At 42.1% G+C, this 21,845-nt stretch overlaps 1 protein-coding gene across 1 annotated transcript; it reads left to right on the top strand.

Moving 5' to 3' along the window:
- The first annotated feature begins 330 nt into the window (after window positions 1–330).
- On the top strand, window positions 331–21,485 carry LOC114636592 (zinc finger protein 791-like). Its single transcript, XM_028784667.1, has 5 exons — window positions 331–405; window positions 17,032–17,158; window positions 17,349–17,409; window positions 17,978–19,227; window positions 19,312–21,485. The coding sequence occupies exons 1-5, from the start codon at window positions 403–405 to the stop codon at window positions 21,297–21,299; spliced, it is 3,429 nt and encodes a 1,142-aa protein (XP_028640500.1). The 5' UTR covers window positions 331–402; the 3' UTR covers window positions 21,300–21,485.
- The last annotated feature ends 360 nt before the right edge of the window (window positions 21,486–21,845 follow it).

Here is a 21,845-nt window from a genome sequence, read left to right as displayed (position 1 = left end):
ATCCCTACATCGTCCAGCGCGTGTAGTGCACAGTGCGCACGCGCGGCCCTAACACAGCTGGGCCAGCTCTGGAGGGCTGGAGTGAATTCTTAAAAGGAAACCTACTCGGAACTCCAGCTTGTGTGTGCTCGGGTACAAGCCTTGGGCCACAAGGACCAGTTGGGCTGACTGTGTCACCACTCTCTCCGCGACACAACAGTTCCTGTCACTCAGGCCTCGCTAGCCATTCAGAGCAGCCAGACAAGCTATCCAATAATGGGCGCTGAGGAGCGGCGAGAGGCGGGCTCTTCGCCGCCATGCTCCGGGTTCCCCTTTAAGGCTGAGCGAGGCGGTGCGTGAGCCGTGCTGTGAGCTCCGCTGCCTGTCCTGTGGGAGAGTGCAGCCGAGGTCGGAAGCCACGCCATGGTGAGCAAGGGGCTGCTGTCCTCAGACGGGGAGGAGAGGCGGGCGGAGCCCCGGGAAGCCGTCTGGTGGAGCCTCCTCGCGGCTGAAGCGAGAGCTCTGTTCTGGGGCCCAGCTCTGGTCGGCTCCGCCCCTCGGGCCGCGTCTGCGTAGAGCGCTGAGCACCGTGGCGAGAGGCTCCGCCCCTCTCGCCTTTCTGTGACGTCACTTTGGCGCGGGACCTCGGGTAGTGTTGAGAGTCTGATTTCTCTGATTTGTGTACTTCGCCTTTCATTATTTAGGTTTAGAATACACTTAAGAGTTAATTTCCGTGGCAGTTATAAAGTCTTTCATTAATTCCTTAAGTATAGATGTTAAGGTGGCTCACTTAATATTTGTTAATGAAGGAAATTCCTTGAGTTTTCTTTGCTTCTTTGTCAAAAACAGTTTGTTAGTATTCTGTCTAAACTCCACCTCCACAGTCACCTGGCAACTACCAGGTTTGCTCCGCCCCACAGTTACCTGGCAACAGGCAGGTAGGCCTGCCCACTAGAAAAGGGGCTGCCTGGCCCCTCCTCTCTCTCTTGCTCCTCTTGTCCCCTTACTCTCGTGCCTACAGGTTCCCTCTGCCCCTTCCCCCTCTTTCCACGTGGTCATGGCCAGCCTCTACTCCTCTACCTCTCTGTGCGCTCTCTCTCTCCTCTCGAATAAACTCCCCCTCGTGGAACCGTCTGGTCTAGCGTTATCTGTCCAAGCGCGCCAAAATCTAACACAGTTAGCTGTATTCTTTTACCCTTATTTCCGAATTTTCTCTTGATCTGTTTATTGGGAAATAGAATATTTGTTTTAGCTTTTGAGACGAAGTCTCTCTACGAACTCTTGGCTCTGCTGGAGCTTTCTTTGTTGACCAGTCTGGCCTTGCATTCACAGATAACCTGCTTCTGCCTGCTTTGATTAAAGGTGTTGGGCTGAGAACATCCGCCAGAAGTAGACTGCTTTCATTATTGTAGCTTATCCAAAGTTTTAAAGTCAGATGATGGCAGTACGTGTGTATGTGTTTATATATGTGTCTATGTACTATTCTAGTGTGCTGATTTTTTTTTTTTTTTATGAGATAGACACGACTCAGTCTAGCCTCAAACTCGCTGTGTAACTGAGGGTAACTTTGAACTTCTGATCTTTCTTCTTTCACTCACCGCAAGAGTGAGTGAAATTGGAAAAGTCAAAGAAATGCAAAGTACAAAACCTTTTAAAGATAACTCAGGGAAACTAGACCCAAAACACTACCCGATTAAAGACTAAAGGTATGTGTCAACCAGGCCTGGTTTTATGTGATGTTTCAAAAGGAACCCAAGGCTTCCTGCTACTCGGAAAAGCTTTATTAACTGTATGGTATACCGATGTACCCATGTGTTTTCCCTTCCCTCATAATCTTTACTTTTAAGATTTATTTGATGTGTTTGAATGTTTTGTCTGCATATTACATAATGCCTAGTTCCCTCTGAGGGGAGAAGATGGAATTAAGTCCCTTTGAGCTTGAGTTGGATGCTTCTGAACCCCCAGGAGTGCTGGGAACCCAATGGGGATCCTTTGCCAGGACAAGATCTTTTAATCACTGAGCTTTCTCTTTAGTACAGCAGTTCTCATCCTGTGGGTCAAAACCACTTTGGGAGGTTGAACGACCCTTTCCCAGGGGTCTTATATCAGACATGCTGTATATCAGATATTTACATTATGATTCATACGAGTAGCAAAACTACAGTTATTAAGTAGCAATGAAATAATTTTACAGTGGAGGTTCACCACAACTCAAAGAACTATATTAAAGGGTGGGAGCATTAGGAAGGTTGAGAACCACCAGGCAAAATCCCAGTATTTGGGAGGCAGAGGCAGGCGGATTTCTGAGTTCGAGGCCAGCCTGGTCTACAGAGTGAGTTCCAGGACCAGGGCTACACAGAGAAACCTTGTCTCGAAAAACCAAAAAAAAAAAAAAAAAAAAAAGGAAGGTTGAGAACCACTTTTAGACTTTCAATATAACCCATAGAATCAGATTTGTTATTATTGGTTATTATTAAGTAGTTGGGACTTTTTAAAGATTGTGTTGAATCTACAGATCTGTAAAAAAAAATCGTGTGTGTGTGTGTGTGTGTGTGTGTGTGTTTGTAGACTGCTGGGCACACTACCAAGCATGTGTGAATATCAGAAGACAACTTGCAGGAGTCAGTTCTTATATTGTATAGATCCCAGGTGTCAAACTCAGGAATTCAGATTTGGCACCGAATACCTTTAACATGCTAAACCATCTCTTGAGCTCTCTTGAGCTCTGTGTTGAATTTATAGCTTAAATTGAGAAATAAAATAAATTTAAGGCTTTTGGTCCATAATTGGAATTTTTGTATTCACTTAACTTTTCAATTAAGAATTTAAAGTTTGTGTTTATAGATCTTTATTAAAGGCATATATATTTCTAATTCCTTTTATCTTTGGTGCTGTATGAATGATGCTTTTAAATTATATACTCAGATGTTCAGTGCTGATATGCAGGAAAAAATGTTAGGTCATTGATTCAGTAACTTTGCAAGTTTGCTCTTTTTTTCTTTTTTCTTTTTTTTAAATTGAGACAGGATCTCAGCCCGTAGCTCTGGATGCCCTGGAACTTTTTAGATCTGCCTGCCTTTGCCTTCCAAGTGCTAGGATATTGGCTGCTGTGATTTTTTTTTTCCTTGAATTTTTGTTGGGTCTGGGGGTTTTCTGCGGTCAAAGACAACATTATATTTTCCTGCTCAATATCACCTTATAACCCCATCCCTGTTTTTGTTTATTAGGTTTTATCTTTTTAAGATTTTATGTTTATGAATGTATGTCTGAATGTCTGTCTGAATAGATTCCCCAGAATCAAGTTAATTTCTGACCTCCATGTGGATGCTGGGAACTTACTTCAGATCTTTTGTAGGAGTATCAAAGATTCTTAACCCATGAGCCTTTCCAACCCCACAGTATTATAGACTACCCACCAGAAAAGACTGCTGGGTCATGGGTTTAAGCCAATAGAATGTCTTTATTAGCCAGCTTGTAACTACACTGGGTACTCAGGATCCCAGTATACCACCAAGCCTTTCTCAGGGTGAGATTTAAGCACAAGAACCATCATTCTGGGTTGACATACTTCAGTTAACAAGAACAGTTAGCCAGAAGTGAATCTGTAGAAGCCAAAAAGTAAGTCAGTACATTTAGAGACTTTCCCATGATTTTGGACTCTGATAGGTTAAGGGTTTGTTTTCATTTTGTCTATGGGCTGAGTTTTGTGACCTGATTGATAGAGAATCATGGAGTCAGTTATGCTAAAGTCTTGGGTCTAGTAAGGTCTGGAAGCCTCTTACATTCCCCATTCACCTCAGAGAGTGAGTTAAGTGGTGGTCTTATCCCACTTTAAGGAGGTGTAGCTGGTCTCAGCTATTGAACTGAACTGATATACCATATAGATTAAGGTGCAGATCCCTGCTGTTAATCCAATCAGAATGAGAATTAAAGGTCCAGACAATACTGATAGCAAAGTAATTAGCCAGGGAGACCAAGAGAAAAGAAACCAGTATCAATTTGTTTCTGTCTTTTTCTTGTTTTGAGGTTTTCCCCAACCATGGCAAGATGTTTTCTAATTATTCTCGACTAATGAGTGCAAAATAACAGGTTTCTTCCAAAGCCATATATAAAAAGTTTCCTTTATCTCATGAGAAATCTAAACCTCTTCAATTCTCTAGGACCATTTCTGCAAGGGAATCTAACTGTTGTTTTAATCAAGAAATGGAAACTTTTAATATGTTTAGGTCCTGACCAACTTGTCTACTTAGTTTGGAAAGCATCAAGAAGCACATTTAGTCAAACCATTAGTACATGCCTGTCAAGTAGTCTCAGGGACTCAGTAGTGTAGTTATTTAGACAAATATAAGCCAGGATAGCAGACTAAGGGTATATACCAAGGTTAAAGGGTTTGGATATTAGACAAGTTTCAGCCCCTTGTAAGTCCTCAGCCACATGAGTTTTGTCAGTTAGTGGGCTGACAGTCTGGTTAGATCCTATCCCTATGTAGTATGGGGCATAGCTAGCATAAGCATAACCAGAAATCTTGGCAGATTCTAGCCTGGGAATAATTAACTCGATCCCCAGGGTTCCTTCCTGTGGCATAGTCTGATTCTCCAGGTTTTCCTTATTTTCCAAAACCTAGAATCTTTCTTATGGAATTTCCAGATTTTCAATTTTATGGCCATTGGATTACATTTTCCTATCTTGTATTTCCTATCTTGCTTTCTATATATTCATCTCTGTGTTTTCACTTTTTGGAATGGAAACTCCCTTGTTTTTGGCAACTAGGAGTCCCAGAGCTATAGGGCATGCATAGAATTGTAAGCTATGTATTCCTATCTCAAAAGACACAACTTCCACATGTTTTCTTTCTCCAGTGCAACGAAACCACACTTAAAGTAGACATCAATGAGCAGAGGTCAAGTTGGTGATGTGTTGCTGGTCTGTAGTCACACTAGTTGACACCTTCCCTGTATCTGTCTTTCTCAGTTTCAAGATTCAGGCTTAGGTCAGTAGGTGCCATGATCCTGTACTCATACCAAACATACAACTCAGGAAGAGGTGGAGGAGCAGGAAGTGGAAAGACCTTAATTTTAATGGATCCATAGTTTAGGAGACAGACCATTTGGCAAAGGTGTCTGTGGCTTCTGCTTTCTTGTCCTGGTGTTGTGGATCCATGGTGTAATGCTAGCAATCTTCACAGCCATAGGAATGGAGAGTATCACCTTGTACAGTTCTTTCTGAGTTGGTTCCAACACTGCTTTCAGTACCTGTTTGACTCAGACAGTATCACTGGACTTAAGGGGAAGACTGATGGTGGACTTGGAGGTCAGCTGGGTCTCTCAGATAGTCCCATGAATAGCCTGCATGGAGAAGTGGAGGGAGGGCCTGTAGTGACTTGAGAAAGGAATGGTTATAAAGTCTGAGAGCTGCTGGTCACTACGCTGGAGAAGCAGTGGGGGAGGTCTTCCAAACCTAATCTCATAGGGGTAAATCCCTCCCTGTATGAGGTACAGTAGCCCCAAAGCTAAGCAAAGGAAGAATGCCTATCTACTCTTTGTTGAACTTTAATGAGAATCTTGTTAGTGTTTCTTCATGTCTTGTTTCTTATTGTCTTAGTTAGGGTTTTCATTGCTATCAAGAGATACCATGACCAAGACAACTCTTGTAAAGGCAAACATTTCATTGGCACTGGCTTACATTTTCAAAGTTTAGTCCATTATGATTATAGCAGGAAGCATGATAGCATGCAGGCAGACAGTGGTGGAGAAGGAGCTGAGAGTTCTGCATCTTGATTTGAAGGCAATTAGGAGAGGGTAGCTTTCATGCAGCTAGGAAGAGGGTCTCAAAGACCACCCCCTACAGTGACACACTCCCTCCAACAAGCCTACACCTCCCAACAGTACCACTTCCCATGGACCAAGCATATTCAAACCACCACAGTTATTATTTGTTTTTAACCTGCACTCTAAGTTTCACATGTACAAGGAAGTTTCCAACCTATCCCTAAAGCTTTTACTTTTATTTGAATGGTGTGGGCTATGAAAGCTGGGGTACTGTTGGACCCCATTACTAGGGGGAGGCCAAATCTGAGGACCAGTTCCTGGAGGAGCTTTTAAGCTATATTTGAACAGTCTGATGGGGAATGATTCTGCACAGCCCTAAAAGGTTATCTAAATACTAGCAAGTACTTTCATCCTCCCCTGACAGGCCAATCTAGGTGGAGTCAGTTTTCCTAAAGTTTGCCTGGATTTTGGTCTCTTGTCCAGACCTCTTCCTGGGTAAGGGCTCTCTACTTTGGATTTACTTGTACATACATAAACCTGGCATCTGGCTGGGACATCCTGACTAGGCTGTTCCATCTAGGTATAACATACCTTAGTCTCAGAAAGTTTTGTGGATCCCAGATGAGTAGCAGGTACCAGAGTCCTGCCAGTTATTTCTAGGAGAATGATCTTTTTGTCTGGTGTCCTTCATCAACATGTGGGTATGAATTGTCCTTTTCTTTGTTGCTATGGAGCCTCAGGCAGTACTGGGTTGAATATTTCACCAGAATATCATTAGCACCCCTGCCACCTCTTGGTCTTAGGACCGTTTGTTGGGCAGCCAAATGGAGAACAGCAATTCATAGGAGGAAGGGAATCCAAAAAGCCTCTAAGAGGACCAAGTTTTTTTTTTTTTTTTCCTTTGCTTTTAATGTCCTTTCTCCCATTGGTAAGACACTTACAGCATCTTTTTAAAGAAACTTGGTTTCTCTGGCCTCGTACAAGCTCTACCAAAGATATAATTGGCTTTTATCTAGGACAAAATGATTACTTTTCTCTGTGGCCTTTTTTTCTTTTCTTCCTTTGAGACAGGGTCTCACTCACTATAAAGCTCTGACTATCTATTAACATACTATGTAGACTAGACTGCTTGGAATTTAGAGATATCCCTGCCTCGTCTGCAGGGATTAATGCCAGGCTTGTGCCACCACACACAGCTCTCTCTGATGCCTTTGTATACTGAACTGCCTGGTCAATTTCTGTCCTTGATCATTACCACCTCTGTAGAGGTAGTAACCCTAACTGTTGGTAGGAATGGGAGTGGAGACCTGTCTGACTTTAAGCTGAATTTGTTACATTGAATGTGATGGTTTGGGGGCCAATGAAAAGGATCCTAATTGTCAAGTGTAGGACTTATTTTATTTTATTGAGTCAGGGTTTTTCTGTGTTGCCCTGGTTATCTTGGATCTCACTTTGTTGACTAGGCTACCCTCCAACTCAGAGATCTGCCTGTCCCTGCTTCCCAAGAACTGGGATCATTGGTGTGAGGCCACCACACTTGGCTAGATGTAGGGTTTTAAAGTTGTTGATTGTTATCTGGATAGAGACATGAGTCGGGAGGAAGTCAAGACTTAAAAGCCTAGGCAAGTAGCTTGGTTTCTATTGGTGTGACAAATATAACCAACATAAACTTTTGGAGGGAGAAAACAGTTTGATTTACCTTACAGCTTACAGTCCATCATGAAGGAGCCAGAGCAGGCACTCAAAGCAGGAACCTGGAGGTAGGAACTGAAGCTGAGGCCGTTGAGACATGCTGAGAATTGGGTTGCTTAGTTTGCTTTCTTATATATGCCAGAGTATGGGTATATATATCACAGTGTGCTGGACCATTCCACATCAATTATCTGTTAAGAAAATGGTCCATAAGCTTATCTACAAGCTACTCTCAATTGGGATTTCTTCTTCTCAGAAGACTCCAGCTTGTGTTGAGTTGGCAGTTAACCAGCAGCATGGAATCAGAAGCCAGAACTAAGATATATGTAAATGAAAGTGTACTAGACTTTTGGTGGGTTCACAGGAGCCATTCATCTGCTTGGGCTTGTCATTCTTTCTTCCTCCAAGGCTGGACTTGACAGTGATGAACCCAGGATCTGTTTTTAGTCGTACTGATAGCTATGGGAATGGTTAGAATTGCAGCACATGCTCTCACTCTGATGGCTTTGAGGGGGTGGAGGGAGGGAGAGCAGGAGTCTGGGAGGGGGAGGAGGAGGAGGAAGGAAGAAGGAGATACAGGGAGGGAGAGGAGGAGAGTGGAAGAGGGAAAGAGAGAAGGAAGGGGAGAAAGAGGGGAGAGAGCGGGGGAGGGAGGGAGGATGAGGATACTGGGCACAGGTATGAAGGCTAATTTTTTTTTCTTATCAAGAAGAAGATTATTAGTGAGATGTGGGGCACTGAGCTATGAGAAAAGGCTGGAAAGCCTGGTAGAAGAGCTCTAGAACCCCGGGGATACTCACTGGGACAGAGGGTGCTTCGGGCTTTTCCCAGTCATCCGGCTCTCTCAGCTTCAGCTCTCCACAGTCCCCGCCCCCCCAGAGGTCCATGGTCATTGATCACGTATGAGTAGCACCATCATGCAGATGAGGCATTCCCAAGCTCTCAGACCAAGCCAAATAGGGGTTACCTGCTGCCAGACCTTTACCCACCCCAAAACTGTATATATAGGCCAAGCTCAAAAGTAAAGGTGTTTGAGATTCTTCCCGGTGTCTTCTTTCATGGTCCCTCCTCTCTGAGGCACTTCAAAGAGCTGTAACATTTTTTAAAGAGCTGTAACACATTCGCCCTCTCCGCTGCTGCTGAGATGCTGAGACGCGGTTGGTGGCAGGGCCAGAAGCAGACTCTCCCTGTCTAAACCCCCCCCCCCCCCCCGGCTGCCCGCTGACAGAGGAAGCTAGGCAGCCACCAATCGCACCCTGTCCTCAGCCTGGTCAGAGATCCTCGTGGGACCCATCTGGAAGCAGACCCACAGTGGGATAGTTGTCTAAATGGCAATTTTATCTAGACTTATGTCTAATGTCGGAGCAGTGTAACTCATTGGTCAGTTAGAAGACAAACATTTTAGACTTTGGGGAGACTTTTTCTGATGGATGTTTAAGATCATGTAGGTGACCAAAATTAACTGCATTTTTTCTTTTCTTTAATTGAGACAAAGCCTCTCTGTGTAGCCTTGCTTGTCCTAGAGCTTGCTATGTGGACCAGGTAGGCCTGCACTTAGAGATTTACTTGCTTCTGCCTCCTGCTGTATTGGGATTAAAGGTGTGTACCACTACGATCAGCTAATTATTTTTTTTTACTGCCAATTCCACTTGCAGATCTGGTCCTTGGGTGGTCACTTAGGCTGCCCCTTGCTTGACCATGGCTTTGCTTGGAAGATTTGAGGGAAATTTCCTGTGTTGACCCTCTTCTTTGTATAATGTTAGGGTTCACATGCTGGGGTGTCTATGGCCTTCCTGAACAAGAGACAAGTGACTTCTGACAGATACAGAACTTTCTGAGAAGTCTCACAGTCCTGTAGGAACTCAATAACCTTGGAGAGGAAGGGGAAAATATTCTTGTATATTTCTCTGACTGCATATCAGTATAGCCTCCATTTACGATTATTAAAAATTACACAGAAGAATGCTTATACCAGTCTGGTATGTGTCACTACTGTTCTATCCAAATAAAGTTTAGGCAGGACTAAGCTGGATTTAGCATGCATTTTCAACTGTAGGCAGTCTCCATGCAGCGTGGGTTTCTTGTAGACGTGGTGGAGCCCTTCTCATAGCCTTCCTAGGCTTCTGTACGTTAGCTTCTCCCTCAATCCATGAGTCCGTGTGCGATTAGAATGGCCCTATAATATCTTTAAATTTATAAGGTCATGGGTACATGACTGAAGAGGTCAGGCCAAAAGAAGTATTTGCTTTTACTAATGGTTAATCTGAGATACTCCCTAGCTAGAATTGGTGTGATTAACTGTTTGTAAGCCTCCCACCCCCTTTTTAATGTGTCTACAGACAATTTGAAAAAATGTCTTATTTAGGATTACCTTTGCTGTGACGAAACAACAGGACCGAAACAACTTGGGGAGGAAAGGGGTTATTTGGCTTCCACTTCCATATCACGGTTCATCCTCAAAGGAAGTCTGAGGAGGAACCTGATGCTGGAGGCAGGAGCTGATGCAGAGGCCATAGACGGGTGCTCCTTGCTATCTTGCTCCTCTTGGCTTACTCAGCCTGCTTTCTTATAGAACCTGGAACAACCAGCCCAGGGATGGCACCACCCACAGTGGGCTGGTGCCTCTCACATCACTAAGAAAATGTGTACAGGCTTGTGTACTACGTATCATCATCATCATCATCATCATCATCGTTATTATTGAGGTATTATTATTGACTACATCTGGAATTAACTAAAACCAAAATGGCTGAACACATTTGTGAAGAGTTTCGTTTCTCTGAGGTAGGAGGATCCACCTTTAATCACAGTCACATTTTCCCCCTGGAGCCTATAGAAAGAAGTCTTGCTAGCAAGTCTGTATCTTAAGTGCTTCACTAGCATTAGAACCTACTTCGGGATTTAGGTATATATTGTAGACCAGCTGAAACATCCAGCCTCGTGGACTGAACCTCTACGGGATTACTGGACCTTCTGTTGTGTTGGTTGACAGCTATGGTTGGAATGTACGTGTGTGTGTGTGTGTGTGTGTGTGTGTGTGAGTGTGTGTGTATTCTTTAAATTTTGATCCTTCAGAGTAGTGGGTCTCAACCTTCCTAACGCTGTGACCATTTAACAAAGTTGATTATGTTGTGGTGGCCCTCAACCATAAAATTATTATCATCATTTTGGTTTTTCGAGACAGGGTTTCTCTGTGTAGCCCTGGCTGTCCTGCAACTCACTCTGTAGACCAGGCTGGCCTCGAACTCAGAAATCCACCTGCCTCTGCCTCCCAAGTGCTGGGATTAAAGGCGTGTGCCACCACTGCCCGGCATAAAGTTATTTTTATTGCCACTTAATAACTAATTTTGCTACTGTTTTGAATCTTAATGTAAATATCTGTGTCTCCTGATGGTCTTAGGTGACCCATATGAAAGGGTCATCTGTTCCTAAAGAAGTTGAAACCCACAGGTTGGGAAACACTGCTCTAAAGTATCCTGACTGATAGTTGACTTTTTTACTTATTTGGTGCCCATTTTCTTCATTATCTATCATGACATGAAGAAGACCATCTGTTTGAAAATGTTCATTTCTACAAACTGGATCCTTTAACTGAAAGAAAGAAAGAAAGAAAGAAAGAAAGAAAGAAAGGAAGGAAGGAAGGAAGGAAGGAAGGGGAAGAGAAGGAAGGAAAGAAAGGAAGGAAGGAAGGAAGAGAAAGAAAGGAAGAAAGAAAGAGTGCCAGGCATGGTCACACATGCCCTTAATCCTGCCACTCAGAGGCTGAGGCCAGCCTGGTCTGCATAACAAGCTCAAGGATAGACAGTTCTACATAGAGAGATCTTGTTTCAAAAAAAAAAAAAAAAAAAAGCTATGTCCTTTGGGTTTAGTTTTGACCTCCCCTCAGCTACTAAGCACAAGCTGTTGTCAGAGGAACCCATAAAGAAAGAAGGCATGGGGAAGTTTGTCCAAACCCATAGGTGGTCTGTTGCTTTAAGAGCACAGGAGAAACTAGAAAGGAGAATGTGTTGGTAGCTCCGTTTTATCCCACTCCGGCAAGGCCTGAGCTGGGATCAGATGAACCTGTGACTCTATGGGTTATCTGGAGTATTGGGGGCCCTATATGATCCCTGGCCTTGGTTGGACATAAGACTCTGAGTTTAAAATGCCCTAAAGGCCTCTGAGCCACTATTTTAAGTGACCCTGTAATTGGATGTGTGGCTCTCCCTAGTGGGAGAATCAGATAACTTGATAGGATAAGAAAACATGAAAAGATGTCCCATGGGTATAACGTGGGATATGGAGTTCACTGCCTGGTTTTGCCATTCATGCAAGTAAGGAAGACTGAGGACTAAAATGGTAAACCAGAAAAGTTAGTCAGGAAAATAGTGTAGTTCATGAATTGGCAGTATAGACATAATCTTTGCCACATCTAGGGTTATCCTAGGCTTGTCGTAGGCATGGAAAACGTGAGAACCTCTATAACCTCAGGGTCCTGTCAATCTTTAGGACCAGAATTAGTGACATTTGTTGGCTTTCAAGTTTGACCTGAACATGAAGTACTTTTTTTTTTGTTTGTTTTTAAATTTCAGATGGCCCATCCCATTTTGAAGGACAGGGAACGTTTTGCTCCCAGTACCCTCCAATTTAGGTTTGAGTCATGGGCTCCTAGAACACTTCCTACCAGGCATCTTTGAGTATTCATGGCTGAAATGCACCAGTTAGCCACAAGTATAATAGGAATGGGTCATTTATCCCATAGGTGGGATGGTTCCCTTCTACTGAGCAGCGTGGCTTTTAGATGAAACTTTATTGTTTTTTAATGAAGGAGTAAATTTTGTTAACGATTTATTTATGTTTATTTCATATGCATTAGTGTTTGCCTGCATGTATGTCTGTATTAGGGTATCAGATCCCTTGGAATCAGAGTCACAGACAGTTTTGTGCTGCCATGTGGGTGCTGCGAATTGAACCCAGTTACTACAGAAGAGCGGCCCATGCTCTTATCCACTGAGACACCTCTCCTGACCCTAGACAGAACTTTAATTGTCTGTGATTGGTAGGAAATATGAAGATCTTTCATCTGTTGTCTTTTCTACATCTGAAGCCTCTCAGTTATCAATTACCTTCAGGCATGAGTCCAGTGAGCTGGTAATCAAAAGATAAGTTTTAGGGACTGAGGCTTGTAAGTTGTTTATTCCCTGAGTCTTAATGAGCCTCCGTCTAAAATGCAGTGTTTAAATTGAATTTTTCTTATTTTCTCTATCTTAAGTGGAATACTATTTATTGATTCTTTTATAACTTTGTAAGTGTAAAAAATTATATGCACCTGAAGTCTTTCCCACTCTCTCTAGACACCCCCAACTCTTCACTGCTGTTCTTCACAGGAACCCTCAGTGAGTCACACTTCCTCCTTTGTGCTCTCTCTCTCTCTGTTAATAACCTACTGAATCCAATAAATATTGCACATATAACTGCAGTGAATTGATGGTTGCAGTGGCCATGTCATGTAGCAAAGATAGCATTTGATAGTTCTCCTCAGCACCCTCCCAGCTCCTGTATTTTTTCCATCCCTCTGTGATGTTCTGTGAGCTTGGGGGAGTTGACATAGAAGTCCTGTTTAGGCTTTGACAAGTTATGACTCTCTTGTTTAATGGCTGACCACTCCTGAAGGAAGCTTCTCTGGCCAGGGTTGCAGTTAGAGTTAATTTATAGGTGTAATTATGAATATTTAAAGGCAATGTTATAACATGGATTTTAGCAAAACAACAATAATAACTTCCTCCTTAGGGTCTGTAACATCCTGAGCTAAGAGCATTTAAGGAGGTTTACATTTGAATCTGAATTTCTGTGGAGTAGGCCACAAAATTCAGAAGCAATTGGTTACACCATAACATTTTTGTCACTGTAGCACCAGTGGGCACATCTTGCCTGGTAGGTGGCTACTGTAGCAATGAAGTGGCTGCAGGGAAACTGTTGGTGTCTTTTCTCCCACTGTGACCTACCTAGCACTTCCAGCAATTATGAGAGTTAGTTAGCACGTCTTGGTCTCCAGCCTTTCTTCAGTATGGAATCTATCAACTTGGAGGAAAACGCTATACACTCTATGCTTTCTTCCAAATCTTAGAATCTGCCTGCCTCCTCTTCTGGGATTGTTCCCTGAACTCAGAGGAGATGGTGCACAGATAATCTATGTAAGACAAAGTGTAGGGCCACTATGTCAGCAACAACCACCAGTTGTTACGAATCTAGTAAGTTTATGGCACTTCTTTTTAACTTCTGAGACTTAAGGCATTTCCCTCCAGGATGGAATATTTTAATTTGGAAGAAATTGCTATGCAACAAGGACAAATCAGAAATGGAAAGGGAGTCACATATCTAGATGGCACCAGGGTCTTCATTGGCTACCATATGAAGGAGAAGAATATTTTATGAGGAAGGAGATATTCCTTATTTGATCACTGAGTTCCCTATGTGAAACGCTTGCGTGAGTATGTCAAGGACAATGTGCATGGGTAAAGGAATAGAGTGATTGGAGAAAATTCCAGCGGTGGAGAGTCAGGTAATTTCAGAAACATTAAAGGTGATTTGATCATGGGGTATAGCAAGCTGTCTGTTTTCTCCCTTCACCTTAAGTTCCCACCAGAGTTGCTTTGGTCAGTGTCCTTATAAGTAAAGTTTTCTGAAGTAGGCTAAACAAAATATTTTAGTTTCTATGTCCCTTGGTGGTAAACAGTGGTCTGAATTCATGCCTCTAAATCCTTTAGGTCTTGCTGCAGAGCCATACCTATAGTTGAATGGAGCAGAAAAGGGAGTTAAGAAGAGAATGCCTTTGATAGTTGGAATGAGAGTACCACACACCCCCTGCACCCCTCCCCCCAAAAGGCACAAATAATTGAATGCTTAGTCACCAGGGAATCAAACTATTTGAGAAAAGTTAGAAGGATTGAGAGGTGGGGACTTGTTGGAGTAGGTATGGCCTTGTTGGAAGAAGTGTGTCTCTCGAGGTGGGCTTTGAGATTTCAAGAGGCCACACCAGGGCCCCCCACCTCCATACCGTCCCTGCTACCTGAAGATTAGGATGTAAAACTTTCAGCTATTTTTTTTTTTTTTTGGTCTGATGCCATGCATTCCAACAGGACGATAATGGACTAATCCTTTGAAACTATAAGCAAGTATGGGTTAAATGCTTTTTTATAAGAGTTACCTTGGTCATAGTGTCTCTTCACAGCAACATAACAGTAAATAAGACAGTCCTGAGATAAGCCATTCATATATGGAATGATGACACAGACAATAAAAGTAACTTACCAAGACATAAGGAAGCAAAGAATGTATTGAAATACTTCACTGAAGCAGCGGGTGAGATCCCAGAGAGGGGAGTGCACCAATGAAAAGAAGTAGAGTTCTTTTGATAAGAGTCAAAGGAAGGCAGAGACAGTAGATCCCTATAACTTCAAGGCCAGCCTGTCTACATAGAGAGACCTAGTCTTGGGCTGGAGAGATGACTTGGCCCTTAAAAGACTAGACTCCCCACCAAAACAGAAGAGATACCCTGTCTCAAAGAAAGGAAGAAAGACAGAAAGACAGAAAGAAAGGAAGAAAGGAAGAAAGAAGTCAAGGAGGAAGTGACTTATTCTTCCTTGTAGACTTTGCAGGCAAATGTGTAGACATGGGATTTTGCTGAGTAGTAAACTTTACAGTGTCAGTTGTTTTTCTTTAGACTGGCCACTTTTATATTAGGTTGCTAAATCTAATTGGTGGCCTGATAAATTCTGGGAATTTGCTGTTCCTTTGTGTCTTTTATGTGTTTCAAATGGTCTTCTTCATCTTTGTTAGACAAGTCATCACGGTTATTGTTCAGAAGGCTTTGATAATTGCTAGACATTTGTGTTACTAGTGGGAATGGAAATGTAGATTTTGGTGACTACTAAGAAGTCTTGAGTTTATGATTTTTATAAAGGTATAATTTAGAAGAGATGGCATTTTAGTGACACTGACTTCCTCTTTCCCCTCCCTCCCTCCTTCCTGAGATGGGGATCTTTACACGCCAGCTTTGAGATCCTGGATCAAGTGACCCTAAATATCAGGTTTCCAGAAGCTGGGACTACAGCAAATAACATACCTGGCTACCTTAAGTTCTTGTAAAAACTTATGTTATCTAATTGTTCTATTTCCTTTGATATTTATTGAATAGATATTACAAACTTGCTCCCTATTAGTGCAAGACTCAGCGAACATGACCAGAGAGGGATCATAAAGACTGTAGGAGCCAGAAGTATGTGGAAGAGTGCTGTGAGATGCTGTCTTCTGCCTATGACATGGACTCAGGATCTCACAGCATCCGTGGTTGTTTGCATAAGACCTGCACAAAATCAAGCCGGTCAATAATGTTAGCATAAAATCATGAGCTAACGAAACTCAGCTCCTCTCTCAGGAACTATCAGCAATTTTTCTTTGGGTATATGGCTGCTAGGAGGTTGTTGGTATATGTGCAGGTAGAACTCATTGGATATAGTGGGTAATAAAAGCAAAAACAGAAACAAGGGTCTGGAGAGGCTGCATAGGGATTAAGAGCATTTGTTGTTCTTGCAGAGGACTCCGGTATGGTTCCCAGCACTCACATCGTAGCTGTCCATAACTCTAGTTCCAGGGGATCTTATGCTTCCTCTGGTTTCTACAGGAACCACCTGAATGTGGTACATTGATGTATATGCAAACAAAATAACCATACACATAAATCCTTAAAAACAAACCAAACAAATGGAGAGAACATGAAGCTAGGAGGGCGTGGGCTGGGAGGGCGGTTACAGAGGGAATGGAAGAGGAGGTTGGGGGCGGGGGAATGTGAGCAATACATACATACAATGTGTATAAATACTTATGTGTAAAGTTATCAAAGAATATATAGAGAGATTAAAAACTGTTCTCTTGTGGTCATTATTATCTCTCACATTGACTGCTTTATTAAATTTGGGTGAGTATAAACTGCTTTTAGGATTTTAATATTTCCCTCACCTTCATCACATAGCACAGATGAAATTGTCCATGTAGCAAGTTTTGACAATTTATGTGAAATACATTAGGCTTATTGCCCTACATGTACTGTGGGGATGGATTCTTCCCTTATTGCCGTGTATGGAACATTCCAGAAATTGAACAAGGGTTCAGAAAATGCCAAATGTTTCCCAGAATCACTTAGACTAAGTGACTGCTATTACCATTTGTGTTGATGAAGTCTCCTATAATCTCAGGTGCACTTGTCTGAGTAAAGATCCTCTTGCGCCTAAGAAATTCTAAGAAGACGCAACCTTTTGACTAGTCTGTTTTGACCCTCATTCAGTAGGACTTGTTTATCACAGGAACAAGATAATCCATTCTAGACAGAGAAATTGGCTCGACCCAGTAGAACACTCCAACCCCTGGTTGGAGTTATGAGAGTGTTGGTCCACTATTTTGGTAATTTCCTATCTGAATATGTCAGTCTTAGCATTAGAACTTATCTGTCATTTAATACAAGTTTGGAGACTGCAGAATTATATGAATACCTTATCAGTTATACACAGTACTGAGTTTCACCCATTTTCTTATGTATATGTATGGGATATTTTAGGACTCAGTGACCTTTGAGGATGTGGCTGTAAACTTCACCCAGGAAGAGTGGACCTTACTGGATCCTTCTCAGAAGAACCTATACATTAATGTGATGCTGGAAACCTGCAGCAACCTTGCTTCTGTGGGTAAGAGTGTTGATATTCCTTTACTTTGTCAATTGGACAAGTGTTCCGTCGTTCTGTAATTTGGAATATGGAAAGGGAAGAATTATGTGGATAAATCAGTATGGGTACAATGTGCATTAACCCTAGGAACTTGGGAATGTTTTGTAGTTTCTGGTAATTTGTCATATTTTTTTCTGGGTCTACATTTTAGGAATCAAATCAGAATACCAGACCATTGAAGATCAGTATAAACAACCTGGGAAAAATATAAGGTAAATTACATGTATTAGTTGGGAAAAAACTATCTTTTGAGAGAATCTTAATATGTTATGAAAATTTATGAACAGGTTAGCAAGGCAAACACAAATTTAAATTATTCACCGTTATAAAAATTTTACAAAGACATGTTATTCCATGTAAGAAAGCTTTCCAGCTTTGAAAATAGTTCACTTGGAAAAAGTATTGAGAAAAATGCATGTATGATATTTGCTGTTTTAGTAATAGCTTTAAGAGCCATGTTGCAGTAACACCAATCCATTTAGTTAGTGAACATTTAAATAGTGCATAAGGCGTACACTTTCTCTGATTTAAGCAATAGTGGGAGACCAAGACCTACCATAGCTAAATAGCCATCAGTACGGCAACCATTAGTAATGTGCCTGCCAGTGTTTACAGACATCAAATGCTAGACTTGGTCTGTGAGAGTGAAGAAGGTGATGCATTTGGAGAAACCTCCAAGAAATCACATGTCAGTAGAAGTCTAGGGATTGCTGCTCAAGCGAAACTATGTGAATGTAGTTTGTACGGGGAAGTTTTCATGTCTCATTCATCCTTTCCTAGGAACATCCTAACCCTCACCGGATACACTCGATATGAGCTTGAGGACTGTGGGAAGAAGCGATCTCACACCAGTCCTCTCACAACTGTTCACATATACATGGGAACCCACACTGCGAGCAAAACTTATGGATACGACATATATTCAAAACCCGTTGGTGTTCCAAGCTCAGGTGGCACTCGTAAGCAAATTCAGAGTGGAGAGCAGCCCCATGAATACAGTATAAATGAAACAGCCTTTATTTGCCCCAGCTCATTTTGCATACATGGAACAGCTCACAGCGAAGAGAACCTTTCTGAATGTAATCCATGTGGTGCAACTCTGAGTTCTTTCAATTACATGCTGTTTTGCAGTGGAACTTGTAATGAAGGAAGGCATTTTGACTGTATACAGTGTGTTAAAGCTTTCAGATGTCACAGTTCTCTTCAAAGGCATGAAAGAATTTGTGCTGGGGAAAAACGGTATGAATGTAAACAATGTGGCAAGTCATTCATTTATCCTTATTTACTTAAAATGCATGAAAGGTATCATACTGGAGAGAAGCCTTATAAGTGTAAGATATGTGGTAAGGCATTTCTTTGTTCCTCTTTCCTGCAAAGACATAAAAGAACTCATACGGGAGAAAAACCCTATAAATGTAAGCAATGTGCTAAGCCCTTTAGGCGTCTCAGTAATCTTCAAGTTCATGAAAGAACTCACACTGGAGAGAAACCCTATGAATGTAAACAGTGTGGTAAAGCTCTGAGAAGCCACAGTTCCCTTCAAAGACATAAAATAGTCCATGCTGGGAAGAAACCCTATGAATGTAAACAGTGTGGTAAGTCCTTCATTTATCCATATTTACTTCAAACCCACGAAAGATCCCATACTGGAGAGAAGCCTTACAAATGTAACATGTGCAGTAAAGCCTTTCGTTGTTCCTCTTTCCTGCAAAGACATGAAAGAACTCACACTGGGGGAAAACCCTACGAGTGTAAGCTGTGTGGTAAGGCTTTCAAAGGGCATAGTTCCCTTCGATTGCATGCAAGGTCTCACAGCGGGGAGAAACCATATAAATGTAATACATGTAGTAAAGCCTTCCTGTGCCCCTCTTTTCTCCGAAGACATGAAAGAACTCACACTAGGGAAAAGCCCTATGAATGCAAAAAGTGCAACAAAACCTTCCGATGTCAGAGTTCTCTTCAGTTACATGAACGATCCCATACCGGAGAGAAACCCTATAAATGTAAGATCTGTAGTAAAGCCTTTCTATGTACTTCTTTCCTCCAAAGACATGAAAGGATTCACTGTGAAGAAAAGCCCTATGCGTGTAAACAGTCTGCAAAAAACTTTAAAGGTAGAAGTTCCTTTCAAAGACATAAAGTTTCTCATGCTGGGGAAAAACCTTATGAATGTAAACAGTGTGGTAAGTCCTTCATTTACCCATGTTTACTTCAAGTTCATGTCAGAACCCACACTGGGGAGAAACCCTATGAGTGTAAACAGTGTGACAAGGCTTTCAGAAGTCTCAGTTACCTTCGTATACATGAAGGAAGTCACACCGAAGAAAAGCCCTATGAGTGTAAAGAGTGCGGTAAAAGCCTCAGTTGCTCTAGTGCCCTGCAGTTACATAAACGGACACACACGGGCGAGAAGCCCTATGCGTGTCAGCAGTGCGGGAAAGCCTTCAGGGGATTCAGTTATCTTCGAGTCCATGAAAGGACTCACACTGAAGACAAACCCTATGAGTGCAAGCAGTGTGGGAAAATTCTCAGTTGCTCGAGCTCCCTTCAGCTGCACGAAAGAACCCACACTGGGGAAAAGCCCTATGCGTGTCAGCAGTGCGGGAAAGCCTTCAGAGGTCTCAGCCGTCTCCGAGTCCACGAAATAATCCATACCGGAGAAAAACCCCATGAATGTAAACTCTGCGGTAAAGCTTTCAGGTATCATAGTTTACTTCGCGTCCACGAAAGGACCCACACTGGTGAAAAGCCGTATGCTTGTAAACAATGCAGTAAAGCCTTCAAAAGCCTCAGTAACCTTCGAATACATGAAAAAACTCACAGTGGATTCTATGAGTGCAAACAGTGTGGCAAGACTCTCAGTTCTTCCAACTCCCTCCAAGTACATGAAAGGGTCCACAGTGGAAAAAAATCTCACGAATGCAAACAGTGCGGAAAAACCTTCCGCCGGCTCAGTAATCTCCAGGTACATGAAAAAACTCACGCTGAAGGGAAGCCCTTTGAGTGTAAGCAATGTGGTAAGACCTTCCTTTATCAGTACTTACTTGAAAAGCATGAGAAGTCCCACAGTGCAGAAAAGCCCTATAAATGTATGATCTGCAGTAAAGCCTTTATTTGTCCCTCCTTCCTTCAACGCCATGAAAGGATTCATAGTGCGGTAAGACCCTACGAGTGTGTGCAGTGTGGTAAAGCGTTTAAAGGCCTCAGTTCCCTTCAGTTACACGAAAGAGCCCATGCCAGAGAGAAGCGTTATGACTGTACGCAGTGTGGTAAAACCTTCAGATGTCACAGTCTCCTCCAGGCGCATGAAAGAACCCATACTGGGGAAAAACCCTATGAATGTGCAGAGTGTGGCAAAACCTTCAAAAGTGCGGGTTACCTTCGGATACATGAAAAAACTCACAGTGGCTTCTATGAGTGCAAACAGTGTGGCAAGATTCTCAGTTGCTCAAGTTCTCTTCAGTTACATGAAAGAACCCACACTGGAGAAAAGCCCTACGGATGTAAGCAATGTGGTAAGGCCTTCAGAAGTCAAAGTTCCCTCAGAAGACATGAAAGGATTCACGCCGGAGAGAAACCCTATGAATGTAAACAGTGTGGTAAGTCCTTCATTTATCCATGCTACCTTCAAATGCACGAGAGATCTCACACTGGAGAGAAACTCTATAAATGTAATATATGTAGTAAAACGTTTCTTTATCCCTGTTTCCTTCAAATGCATGAAAGAACTCATACTGGTGAAAAACCTTATAAATGTAAGCAATGTGATAAAGCCTTCCGAAGTCACAGTTCCCTTCAAATGCATGAAAAAACGCATACAGGAGAAAAACCCTATGAATGTAAGCAGTGTGGTAAAGTTTTGATAAGTCATAGTTCTCTTCAGAGGCATAAAATAGCTCACGCTGGGGGAAAACTTTATGAATGTAAACAATGTAGTAAGTCCTTCACTTACCCATATTTACTTCAAATTCATGAAAGATCTCACACTGGAGAGAAACCCTATGAGTGCAAAGACTGTAGTAAAGCCTTTACGTGTTACCGTTCCCTTCAGAGACATGGAAAAACTCACACCTGTGGGAAAATCTCTGTAAATGCAGACTAACATGCGAGAATGTTTAGAGTTTCTAGTTCTCTCCAAATGTGTGGAAATACTGGGAAAAGAGCTGATGAATGTAAAACAAATAGTGGTTTGTTGTTGTTGTTGTCATTGTCGTTGCTATGGAAAGTTTGGAATTATTCACTGAGGGAAAAACAAAACAAAACAAAAACCTATGAATCTAACCGATGTGCTAAGACCTTCACTTCCATTTGAAGACGTGAAACTACCTGGTGTTAAAACCCAGAATGGAATATGATATTTCATTTCTTGGATATACTCAAATACATAAAAGATATCTGACTGAAACTGCTGCAGTTTGGGAAGTAAAGCTTATATTTTAACAGCACTAAAAATCATGTAATAATTCTGATTAGAAGATCCTACAAATGTGTGTTGAAATGTTGAAGCAAATCATGCTAAAATTTTTATAACACGAATGAAAAGCTATGCAATTTATGAATGTATGGTGTTTTCCAGCCATTTACACTTGAAGATGTTCCCAGCTGCACCTCATAGATCAGGCCTGTACTTTTGGGTACTCTTGCTTTG

Source organism: Grammomys surdaster, unplaced genomic scaffold, assembly GCF_004785775.1.
Source record: "Grammomys surdaster isolate TR1022 unplaced genomic scaffold, NIH_TR_1.0 124565, whole genome shotgun sequence".
Classification (NCBI taxonomy): domain Eukaryota; kingdom Metazoa; phylum Chordata; class Mammalia; order Rodentia; family Muridae; genus Grammomys; species Grammomys surdaster.
This window is presented reverse-complemented; position numbering and strand designations above follow the sequence as displayed.